Source organism: Centruroides vittatus, unplaced genomic scaffold, assembly GCF_030686945.1.
Source record: "Centruroides vittatus isolate TY-2023 unplaced genomic scaffold, ASM3068694v2 scaffold_1167, whole genome shotgun sequence".
Lineage (NCBI taxonomy): Eukaryota > Metazoa > Arthropoda > Arachnida > Scorpiones > Buthidae > Centruroides > Centruroides vittatus.
Genome location: NW_027122671.1, coordinates 425,048 through 438,753, shown reverse-complemented (window position 1 = coordinate 438,753; position 13,706 = coordinate 425,048). Strand labels below are relative to the sequence as shown.

The following is a 13,706-nucleotide window of genomic DNA, read 5'->3' as shown; positions in this document are numbered from 1 at the left end:
CCGGACAGGATTTTTTCAGGTGGTGTTCGGCTAGATATGTCTGGCCTCGTCCACCACCACCCAATTGCTAAAACAGCTCCTCTTAGTGCCCACAGGGCAAAAAAAGTTATTATTTAAATGCAGTCTGTCCCATTCATGTATTTAATACTTTACATATATAAAAATAATAATACTGTACAAATAAGACAATTGCTAGATTTTATAAAATTTTTTTACTGAATGTAGTTATGTTCACAACGAATATTAATGAATTATTACAAGATATTGCATTATAATAATACTAATGCCTCAAAATTGGTACTGTTAGATTCCATCATATACTGTGTGTTTAAGTTGCATTAGTTTCGAAGCATAAGCTTTGAAACTAATGCATACAATTCATGCAAAGATATGATGCAATCAGAAAGAAAACTTTTATTACAACATTCTACTTCAATTCTAAGAAATTCTAGGTTTGAAACATGTGGTAAATGTGGAATTTGATGTGAAATAAATTACACACATTTCAAAAACTCAGTTTAAATACAGAATATTTTTATTTCAAACTTTACATGATAAATGAAACTGCTGATATATATTGTATAATACTAAATATTTTGTACATAAAAAAGTGAGATTACAAAAGCACAAGTTCACAAATGGTTTCAGATCTAAGATTATCACATAGTAAAATGTAAGATGCAGGATCATCTTGCATTTCACTTATCTAAAATTTTAAAAAAGTGGTATGCAATATTTTGTATGGTGCCATTTTTTAAATATACCATTACACATCTGAACTGATACAATGACAAATCTAGTATTATTGTAGAGATTCATTATCCAATTGAGGATTTGCATTTTATTTAAATGCAAAATAATAAAATTAGTATATTATAATTTTTAGATAAATTAAATATAAAAATTCTTAATTTACAAAATTTTAATTCCATCCAGATTTTTATCAGTAGATGGAAGAACAATTGCAACGGAGAACCGAGATTGGCAGTTTCAAATATAAAAAAACAGCACAAATGCTGAGATGCTTTAACAAACACATACTTGACACATTGTGTCAAACTCAGAAACTGATACAGTTGAGATTCCAGGCAGTTGTTAAAAAAAAAATTACAAATAAATGCTCCTATTCATAAATAGCTGTGCAATATTAAAATATTCAAGGTACAGTAATAAACTGATATGGACAACCTTAATATTAATATTAAAATCTCGTAGCATTGCATATTGCGTTAAATTCTGAAACTTTCGTACTTGCCATCAATATGTCTAAGACGAAGATAAACATCTGTGCCAATACCTTGCATTGTTTCTATAGTGAGACTACCACCAAGATAATCTGCATATGCTCGAGATGTTGGAAGACCAAATCCAAATCTGAAGAAAAAAGTTACAATAAAATAAAACTGCAAACATTTTTTAGATGTTAACAGTATAAAAATATTTACCCATGCATTGGACCGGCAGCTGGTCCTTCTGATGGTTCAACCATCATTGAACCAAATATACCCCCATCAATACGATGATCGGTACTTGTACCCGCAGTAGTGAAATGATATTCCATAACATGAGGCAAAAGATGATGTGGAATTCCACCACCTCTATCAGATATTCTGAAATTAAAAATAAACACATTATAAGAATTTAAGTCCTCAAATTTTAAATACTTAAAGCAAATATTAAAATCTGTATGGAAATATTTATAGTATTACTAGCAGATATGCTCGCCACTGCCCAGACATAAGTAAGATCATAAGACATTAAAATTAAAACCATAATAAAAGTTTGGTTATTTTAGCCTACCATTGTCATGTTTATCACAAAATATTAAATAAATTATAAGGAAAAAAAAGCAAAAATTGATCTTATTTAAATTCTTTTAACAAAACCAAATGAACAATCAGATTTTGAGACAAATCTGATTGTTCATTGAGCATCCTGGATAATCCCAAGTACAGTATATGTTTTGTACTTGCTAAGTGTGATAATTGGATGGTTCAAAATGGAAAAATTTTATTGGTCAGGTAGAGAGGAATTTATTTTTTTCAACAACAGAAAGTAGTTGTTGATTTCTGCCTGAACAAGAATATAATTCAAGATACCTAAATTTTTTATAATGTTAACTGTAATGTACCATTCATAGCTGGATACGAAATGGCAAATGGCCAACTAATCAAATTTTGCAAAAAAATGAACAAATATTGAAACTTGGCATCCTGGAAAATACCTAAAAACATCTTTTGCTTGCTGGCTTAATTTATACATTATGCCAAAACAATGAGTTATTAAATAAATAAAAATGGTTATCAGAATCAGAATTAATAAATAACTGAAAATTGGGGCAAAAAAATGCTATAATAATCGCACAAAAGCAACAGCTTTGGCAACTAAATTATGTTAAAATGAAGGAAGAGGAATTAATAATAAATCCTATTAATGCTTAGATCTAAAATTTGCTTCTCTCCCCATTGAAAATGATTAATTTTAGTTAAAACACCGTAACTGATAGTAATTTTTCTTTTTTGCAAGTTTTCTGAGCAAACAGTTTCCTTGGAATCATGATAATACACAGATTGATTGCCCATCTTAAGAAATTTTCCTATTTGAATGCCACTATCCTGCTAGTCAGATAGAGAGGAGGACCTGTAGTGGGCAGTAGGTTGAAGTTAATTTGATCAAAAGATGTCATTGACCTCCTCATGGATGGTTAAGTTAACAAAATCTAGCTTCTTGAACAATGTTCAATTAGACAAAAATATGCAACTATTTTATAATATAGTTCCATGAAAATATAAATTGCTTAATTAAACAAATAATATAACTATATCATCTTAATGCTACCGAAGTATTTGGTGAATATTCATTTTTTAAAAAAATTTAAAATTTTGCAATTTTTACTTTTCAAATCATGTTTTATTCCCAATCAAAGATGTATAGTTTTGTATGAATATAATTTTTATATATATATAATAGAATCTACTTATTGTAATCAATTTGGATCTTGCCTCTATTTATGATGATATTTTATTTAATATTAGCTTTTGGACAAATGACTAAGACTACAATAAAATGAAAATATGGTTTTATTGACTAACATTAAGAATGTATTGTCAAGTTATACATGTTTTATGTTTTATTAAAAAATGTAACTCAAAGATTTACTACTACTACTACTACTAATAATAATAATAATAATAATTTATCCAGTCTTGTTTGTCTGTTGTCTTTAACAACATTTAGCATAAAATTAACGTACGAAATTCCAGAAATTTAAGCTACTGTAAGCAAATGGATAAATAATGTTTAAAGCACTGATTAAGATCATTATAACTGATAATTGACAGCAATTGCACATTATCAGCCATATGTTGATAATGATAGGTATCTTAAGGTATTGTTTTATGCTATTTATTTACCTAAAGATAACTAACAAACTCTGGTCAAAGTAAGTAAATTTTGTAATTGTATTTCATCTTATATTTTGAGGTATGTTAATTCTGATAGTTCAAAATATATGGTTTCAGGTTAACTGAAGAGATTATTTTTTTTGTGATCTCATCTTTAAACTCCAGCAATGAATTTAATAAAATAAGAATGTTTTCAATATTCAATACAAAAATTAAAAAATTTTTTTTTTAATTTTTGTATTCACGTTCTTCTAGTTTTCGTTCTATTGTAACTGAAGGTAGTCAGTGAAACTGGTCGAAAACATTCTTATTTTATTAGATTCATTGCTGGAGTTTAAAAGTGTGATTTTTTTGAGATAATATAAAACAACTAATAATGATAAACATCTGGCTTATTGTAATCATATAATTAAGATTTTTCTGAGAAGGACCATATGAACTGTAAAAGATAAATCTGGGGCCAGGGACAAAAGACACAGTCAAAGATTAAGACTTTTTCTATTTCAGAACAACAGAAATTATTGTGAAGCTTAAAAAGTTTTTTGAAACAATGCCATCAAAATTGCAAATAAATTTTATAGCATCCAATATTAAAATTTTCAGATACTTTGACTTTATATATTTAATTTTCAAAAAAGTTTGTTCACAAAGGTATGAAGATGCAAAAATAGACTATATTCTTTGTGCAAACTTTTTTGATTTAAAATTCTCTTCTGGCCGAGATCTGTAAAAATTTAACAATTTTCCTTCTTTAAACAGGTTTTGACAAAATTCATTTGCAGCAAGGTCTATTAATTCTAGTTGACTTTTAAAATGTTTATGTTTTGAACTAGTCTGAATGTTAGTAATAAAACATGGTAAAAACAAGCTATGCCAGACTATGAACACGCTTCAGGAATTGTAGGTTGGAGACTCCAGCAATAAGCAAATTCCATTTTATTTCATTTAATTAGTATTTTATCTTTTGATGTTTCTATTTTTGCATAAGTCAAATATTCCCATAAAATATATTATATTTTCTGGGACTATATTTAGGTTATATTCATAATGTTTTTATGTATTAAATGAAGTTCAGAATATATTAAATTTTTATACCTTTAAAATTTTGTTTTTTTGTTCAATAAAATATTGATATGTAAAAAAATATACAAAGGCATGATTTTAAACCATTTAAAAGTTGTAGGAACTGTTAGTGCAGTTCTATTATTTTCTTTCTAACTATATATTACATAAATTTAATATAAATAATTCATTACATGAATCTGACATTTATTTGCTGTGACTATTGTATGGTAATAGCTGATTTTCTCAAATTTCAACTTTAAGAAATTAAAATTGTAATGAGTTTGATCAATTATGATAGAAATTTAACATATTAGCTTTAATAGGAAATAAGAATCAAGATAAAATATACCTTATTATGAAATCCACATCATTGTTGGCAATTGTTATAGTTATTGGTGGTAAACTTTGTTCTGGTGTATCCAAATTGTTTTCAATTGTTGCTCTGTAAATTAAAAATTTATATTTTCATTCATTTCTACAAATTCATTTATTTATTTCTGTAAAAGCATCTCAATTCAAACAATTTTCAAAGTTCAGAGATTTTACCTGACAGCATTTTTTAATAGTTCTGGTAGTATGTAATCAAGAGGAGTTTGAATATAAGGAAAAGTAGCTCCAAGATGGCCATTAACTTTGATCGGAGGTGCTTTATTATATTTATGCATTGCAATTTGTCTGCAAAAGAAAAATTTATAAAATATATCATGTTCACAGGTTTTATTTCTGAGCTCAAGCTACAGAAATAAAATTATTAAAGTACTAAAAATTACAATTGTTAACTGTAAATATTTGAGTTAAAGTCAGAAGAACATCTGAAAAATAATGTACTATCATACTTAGTTATTAAAATTCAGTTTAATTTTGATAATGATCAGAATTTTTAAAGATAAAAACTAAGTAAAACAAACACACATTGATAAATTTTCCAAAAATTTCAGAAGAAAAGAAATTCAAATTTTAATAATTTTATACATTTTTATTGTTGATATCATTTTCTGCAATGATTAAAATGTTTGTAATAGATCTAAGCTACTAGGAAAATTTTTTCAATTAGTAAGTATGCTAGCACAAATACAAATTACAAAATTAAAATTCATAAATATTTCTTGGCCAGGAAGCATCTGAAAAAAATTTATAAGAAAAAATAATATTATGCATATTCTTCATCCTGCGTATCAGTTGAAATCAAACTTACTCTGCAGTCAATTTTATATGAACTTAAAGAGGCAATTAAGAATGCATTTTGGAAAATGAAAAGTAATTAAGCATTTCAAAAATAGATTATTTGCACAACAGACAGATATTTCACAATAATAAGCATTAAGTTTAAGCATATGAAAGAATTTGCAAAAAAATGTTTACCACCTACTGTTAATCCTTGATTGCTTTATAAATAAGAGTTGGTAACAATGCTTAAAATTTTTAAACTAGACCATTATAAAAAAGTAAAGTCATATTTAAATAAGGAATTTGTCCAGTATACTTGAATTCTTCGTATGTATTAACTCCAGTTGTTCATTTTTTTTAAAATATTTTAAAATTTGTAAAAAAAAAAAAATTTATTGCTTTTCAAGCAGATGAACATTTAACAATATTTTCCTTTAAATAATTTAAGGATTCTTTAATAAAATAATTTTTCACTGTTTATAAAATAAAATACTAAATGAGACTGTAATACCTGCTTGACTTCTCAATTTTATGAATTTTATTCATATTCATTATATTAAACACAAAAATAATGCAAAAATTTGCTCTAGTACAATTTACTGAATTGTATACATAAATATAATCTACACTTTCATTACCTGAATTTATAATGAGGACAAATTTCAAATAAAATCAAAATTACATTTATACATTTTATAAAACAACTTCGAAATTATTCAGGTTATAATACTATTTTGTTCTATTAAATCGAATTCTACAATACTTAAATATTCAAGTGATAATTATTGTAAATTAATTCAGTAATTGGTAATATTACAAATTCATTTTCAGCTACTTAAATGGATAAAATTGAGAAGCAAGAAAAATAATACCAAGTACTGAGATTAAAAAATCATCATTAGTGAAGTTCAGAAAAATTAATAAAAGAAGCAAATGTGAAATAATAAGTTAAATTAGTACCATAAACTGATACAAAAGTAATAAAAATATGATTTTATAGGCTTTAAAACAAAGCATGCAAGTAATGTAGTTTTATATACAAAACAGTAATGTTACAAATCTGAAAATAAGGAAATAAGAAAAATAAGAAAAACTGGTTATTTCAGGACTAAAGAATATAAAACTGGGAAAACATAATAGAATATAACAGCTGAAATAAAAAAAAATGACAAAATTCTGTAAAAATGCAAAATCTCCAGGGAACTACAAGGCTGCCACACCAAGCAGGCCTGGGCTGTAGAGGGTTAATCACATAGCTGCTCTCACTTCATCTGGAAAAGCTGTAAATCCCCAGGCCTGGAACTTTTACTCACCTTATCTGTAAAGAAAGAGTTTCAGGAAGAAATGATTAGTAAATAGTATATTTTCTTCTTGCTGAAGATATAAAGTCTGAACATTAAAAACAGCTGCTACTGGGCAGCTTGGATGCTAAATTATCTCGCGACCTGAAAATATATACCTGTCTAGGATTTTTGAAATTTGCAAAAACTAAAATTTGTTTTAGTAGGGGGGAAAAAAGCTATTTTTAATCTAATCTGACAATTACTATTAAGTTGATAATCCAAAAATAAAGGGAAAACATTGAATCAACACACTATTCTTAATTAAAAAGCATGCATTTTGCAAGATTCAGAAATATTTATTATTTAATTTATAAAACATGATTAAACATTCAAGAGAGATTATTAAAAAGTTTATATCTTTAATAGTTATTAAGAACAAAAATAAAGAACAAATATTTCTGAATATTTGCAAAAATATTACAAAAAAAAGGATGGTGGAATGATAATCTCAAACATATACATTACCTAACAAAGTCTGCCCAACTTTCAATTAACTCTTTTGGTTTCAAAGCTATATTAATTATTCCAACGTGATTTGCCTGAAAAATAAAATTACTTAAATCTGTCAAAAAGGCTAAAATAAATTTATAAATGTGATCATTTCATCTTTCTAAACCTACTTTTTCATCATGCATAGCTATCTGATGTTCAGCTAGCATCCGAATTCCCAACCTCGAAGTTAATGTTCTATCTAAGAAATTTCTTATTAAATCTTCATTCTGTAAAATATATTAAATAATAAATTTCATTTAAAATTGCTTGTTAATTTTGAAAAATTTGGAAACATTTACTTTTAAACAACTTAAATTCAAATTTAATTAAACAAAAATTAGGCTTTTACTGAAATGGCAATATGATTTGAACATTAAGTTCATGAATAAGTTTCTAATTGAAAGTTTCAGGTGTAATATTACAAGTGCTATTTCCATTACAACATTATAAAATGCATGCTAATAGCCAAACAGCAATGTATTCCAATTTAAATACTATACAGCAGGGGTGGCCAACTTTTGTGCACATAAGATCTACTTTTTATCAGAAAAATGTGTCGCGATCGACTTGTTGTCATAGGCATAGTCTAAGTGGGGAGGGGAAAGTGTGAAATACATACTATGTTTATACACTGTTTCAGTACGAAGTGCACTCACTGCTTATGAGTCGAGTCATAACTGCATGCATACAGTTGCGTTCGGTTACAAATATAATACATTAAGTCAAGACATCGCTAGCGATCGACCAAAATTGGCTTGGCGATCGACCGGGCTATCGCGATCGACTTGTTGGCCACCCCTGCTATACAGTATATACTTTTAAGCTATAACATGTACTTTATTCTGATTATAAAGTTTTCTACTTTTACTTTAACATGTTTAATTTTTCCTTTCTCTCTAAACCTTCATTATGGCACCATCTTCTATACACAACCCTTCAATTTATTAAAGTATTTACCTGTATATGTTTTCGACATTCTCGAAATCCAGATGCAAGTTGAGTTACAACATCTTTATGGTCTTCCAACAACCCTCTTAGCATTTCTACATATCTTTTCTCAGCATCAAATTCTTTTATCTGAAAGTAAAGTATTCAACATAAAAATAAATATTTATAAATCAATTTTCATATCAGTCAATGGCATCTGATACTAATTACTAGGTTTTTGCCTGTTGCTGATAAATGAAATAGTAAACCAATAGTTCATTTCATAAAAACACTAGTTCTTACCACAATTTTTATATTAGAACATTTTCTGTTTGCTATATTAATGTTTTAGTACATATTAAACTGTTTTAAATTACCATTTCCAAAATTTGAAATAGAAGACAAATATGAAAAATTAAAATGCACAATTATTATAAAAATAACTGGAAAGTTTTTAAAAATCTTTTTGGGATTCTTATTCCAAACCTAGCTGAAACTAAATCTAGTAGAAATGATAATCTATAAAAATGCTTATTTATAATTCATATTGTAACAAACTGGAAAAATTTTAATAAATTTACTTATACATTAATGTAAAAATTTTTCATTAGTATGTTAGATTTTTAAAAATTCTTTATTCTAGTACTTATGAAACCGTGCCGGTACTTATTCTGCAACTTGAACACCAACTATATAGTGTATTCACTCGGACACATGGCAAATTTCATCACTAATTTTTATTCAGTTGATACGCGTATTAAGTGCTTGTACACGTTTCGGGCTGTTGACGCCCCTCTTCAGCCAACTAAAATACAAGTATACGGTTAAAAATTGAAATATATAAATAAAAGGTTATGCTGTATAAAACATACCTTCAAATCACAGATCTTTGTAAACATAAAACTGTTTTAAAACTTCTCTATATATTAATAAATTTTTGTCATCTGATGGAGAATTATACATTAAGTATCGCGTTTTTATCAATTTTTGATGACAATTCCATAAGTCTACAACATACCTAGTCGATCTTACAGTCATATGCATTAAAATTAGTAATATTATATTAAAAAAAAGATGTAAAATTAAATAAGAATTTGTTTGTACAATAGAATCTCTGGCTTCGATGTAAAAAGATACTTAATAGAAGGTTAAAAAGAACTTAATAGAAGATAAACTAAAAAATCTGGAAGTTAAAAACGAAATTATAAATTTAATAGAATTTACATACAGAAGCAACTACTTTGAATTCGATGGAGATTATTATACACAGACAAATGGAATAAGCATGGGATCAGTAATAGGACCAAAATTAGCAGAACTAATCATGATAAATATAAATAACAGAATTACCAGCATACAGGGTGTAAAATTCTATAAAAGATATGTCAATGATATTCTATTAATATATAATGAAGCAGAAATCGCAATAGCAGAAATCAAAAAACAGATTAATAACATACATGAAGCAATAAAATTCAAAATAGAAGTAGAAGATAAAACCAGTCAAGAAATTAACTATTTGGATATCACAATAAAAAGATTAAAACAGAGTTTGGAATTTAGAACATTCAAGAAGCCAAGTTCGGAAACATAACAATAAAATATCAATCTAATATGCCATTACATATCAAATATAATACATTTAAAATGGAATATTCTAAGATTAAACATAGAACAAGTCAAAAGATATATATAAATAAGGACCTGGCTGAATTAAAAAAGAAATTTCTTTTAGCGGGCTATCCGCAACAACTACTAAATAAGTGAGAACTTAAATTAAATACTCCAAAAATACCACACAACAATAAACAAGCAAATAATGTGAAGTATACTGCTTTCCCATACATCAAAGGTCTATACGAAGAAATCAACAATGAAATTTTAAAAAAAATGGACTTTAAACTTGCGCCGTCATACCAAAAAATGTCTAACAGATTAAAACACCTCAACCCATTGAAAAAACAACAAGCACTAACTGAAACTAAAAACGTAGTATATAAAATCCCTTGTACTTGTAATAATAATAAACACTACATAGGAGAAACAAAAAGAAAATTGGGAGTCAGATTAAAGGAACATATAGCTGACCTAAAATATCATAGAATAAATTCCATCCTTTATGGCAATTGTACTCTAAACAGTTGCAATATAGATAAAGATAATGTGGAAATCCTTCATAAAGAAAAAGAAACATAAAGAAGAAAGTTTATAGAAAGCATAGAGATCATAAAAAGTAGAAAATGTATAAATAACAACTTTAGTATAAAAACAAACAAAAATTGGCTTGGAATATTATAAATAGAAATTAAGTAAAATATCTCTATGTAAAATAATATAATAAAAAAATTAATGTATTTTTAACATAAGTTTTGCCACAAAATGGCCCATCTACCACATCACTATGTAAATGAATACAGTCATATGCATTAAAATTAGTAATATTATATTAAAAAAAAAGGTGTAAAATTAAATAAGAATTTGTTTGTACAATAGAATCTCTGGCTTCGATGTAAAAAGATTGACTAGGTATGTTGTAGACTTATGGAATTTGTCATCGAAAATTGATAAAAACGCAATACTTAATGTATAATTCTCCATCAGATGACAAAAATTTATTAATATATAGAGAAGTTTTAAAACAGTTTTATGTTTACAAAGATCTGTGATTTGAAGGTATGTTTTATACAGCATAACCTTTTATTTATATATTTCAATTTTTAACCGTATACTTGTATTTTAGTTGGCTGAAGAGGGGCGTCAACAGCCCGAAACGTGTACAAGCACTTAATACGCGTATCAACTGAATAAAAATTAGTGATGAAATTTGCCATGTGTCCGAGTGAATACACTATATAGTTGGTGTTCAAGTTGCAAAATTCTTTATTAGTTAAATTTTTTAAAAAACTGTTTCCACCCTGTGGGCACTAAGAGGGCCTCTCTTAGCAAGCCCATTATGGATTCAGTCAGGCCCATGATGTGGTGGCTTGGTGATGAGGGACAGGACCTAATGTATCTGGAAAGACCCCCACCTAAAAAATTCCTGGGGCTTTTTTGACCTGTCTGGATTTGATTGTGGCAAAAGCAATAGCAAAGGCAGTTTTCTGAAATGCTGCCAGACCTTTCCAGATTAAAGATTTTTTTATCAACATACAGATAATTTGGGGAACTTTTTGGGATGACTTTTTTTCACTTTGATCTTTTTTCAATAGACTAAAACAAAAATTTTGTCATGACAGAACCTGTGAAACAGTGTTTAAACATTGTGATCAAATGTGTTATTCAGAATATTCACTAAAAACTATTCAAAAATGATTTTTATTGCTAACTTGTAAGTGACAGCTTAACATGTTACTTTTGTTTTCCAGATGCCAAATTGATAAGGCTACCAACATCTACATTAATTACTAAGTAAAATTGGAGGTGATAAATAATTTGAAGCGGCAAAAAAAAATTTAAAACTGGCAAAATGGTTGGTGATATTTTTAAATTTTCCACACAAAGATAGAAAGTGATTGCTATACCAACCAGACAGCTATATTATTACATCATCTACTGAGAATATTAGTGTGACATAACTCTGAAATTGCCAATTTTGAGTTATATGCACCATGAGACTCCCAATCATTTACAGTAAAATATATGTCATGTCATTATTAACACAAAAACTTATTCAAATTTTTATGCTGTACTGATAACTAAATTTTAAAAAATTACATACTAACTTGAAAGATAAGAAAAAATCAGCAACAAGAGTTACATAACTTTCTTGGCTGTTACGAGTTTATTAAAAACAAAACTTTTATATTATTAAGCAAAATAAAGAAATTGTGTATGACACCACCTGTTATGAAATTTTGTTATAAAAACTTTTTATATTTTTAATTACTATAAAATAGCAAAAAGCTTAATTTTGAAGGTAGGAGTTTTATAAAAAGTATAAATTAATAATAATTAGTAAAATTGTCATTAATTCTGACCTTACTCGAGATATGACACACGACCCCCTTTATCTCCCTACTCCCTAGGCATTTAACCACCAAAATTTAATAGCATCAATGCCTCTCATATACATTCCTCCCATGCAAAATTTCATTACTTCTTCTTTACCCCATCCTGAGATATTAAGCAAAGTAGACACCAATACATACACATGGAATTTCTTTGTCTTTTTTGACTTTTTTGGATTCAGGAGGTCTCAAAACGTGGAGATTTGCAAAAAACTCAGAGGATCAAATTTGACACAATTTCAATACTTTCCTGTGTTATGTATATATAACAGCCAGGAAAATAAAACTAACCTGCTAGAACACATTCAAATAGGTGATCTAGTGCAAGATTAATTGGATAACTCAAACAGACAAGTAGAAATGAAAGACTATGTTTTGAACTATGAGAACAATTATCTCAAAATATTTTCAGAGTTATGTCACTAATGATCTTAGCACGCAACATAATCTTTGATGTTACATACAATCACATGAAAATCATACAATTTATAATTATGACAACTATAAATCTAATATTTAATTCCCTCTCTGCTTGAAATTTTTTTTTTTAAAAAAAAAGGTAAAACTACAAAAAAAATATTGCACTATAAATCTGGTACTATCAGCTTTAAGTCTTTTCTAAATGTCATTAGATATTTGAGAAGTTAATGCCTATATAGCAAAATTTTAAAATTTTACTTCTGGTTGTCTTCATAAAAAAAAGAAAAAGGTTAAAAAATGTAAACAAAATGTAACAATTACAAATTATTTTTAATTTTTAAGATTATACAACTTATTTTCCATAAAGCATATATGAGAAAAATTTTATTTTCATAGTGAAGAATAAGGAAAAGAATTATTTGTACCAGATAACATGAAAAAACATTTTGTTTACTAAAAAAACCACCAGAATCAGAAAAGAAAAATGATAAACTTGAATTATCAAAATAAACGTTATCAGAAATAAATAGCAGAAAATGATGAATACATGACAGAAAATTAAACAATTAAACGTTATGAAAGTATTTTCAATCAAAAATAAACTAAGTCATTTATTTTTTTGGTTAATAATTATTTCTGGAAAGAAATAAGAAATAACAGAAGTTAAGAAACAAAATTTCAAATGGATGTTAAATTATATTAGTTGATTATTTTCATTTTTAAAAATTAAACCGAGATTAGAAATAAATAAGAATACAATTTTGAATATTAAATGAGGTAGAAAACTTAAAAATAAGAAAAAATTCAGTAATAAAAAATAATTGCAATATTTATTACAATTAAAATAATAGTAATAACATTATGCTAAATTTCCTAAAAAG

General features: G+C 26.8%; 1 protein-coding gene across 1 annotated transcript in view; it reads right to left on the bottom strand.

The window, feature by feature from the left end:
* Positions 1–513: 513 nt before the first annotated feature.
* Positions 514–13,706, bottom strand: part of LOC136986729 (branched-chain alpha-ketoacid dehydrogenase kinase-like) — a 36,932-nt gene continuing 23,739 nt past the window's right edge. Inside the window, exons 5-11 of the mRNA XM_067284319.1 lie at positions 8,429–8,548; positions 7,600–7,698; positions 7,445–7,518; positions 5,016–5,144; positions 4,819–4,911; positions 1,446–1,610; positions 514–1,374 (exon numbers count right to left, since the gene is read on the bottom strand). Coding sequence (XP_067140420.1) covers positions 1,230–1,374; positions 1,446–1,610; positions 4,819–4,911; positions 5,016–5,144; positions 7,445–7,518; positions 7,600–7,698; positions 8,429–8,548 — 825 coding nt within the window. The 3' untranslated portion in view covers positions 514–1,229. The remainder of the gene's footprint in view (positions 1,375–1,445; positions 1,611–4,818; positions 4,912–5,015; positions 5,145–7,444; positions 7,519–7,599; positions 7,699–8,428; positions 8,549–13,706) is intronic.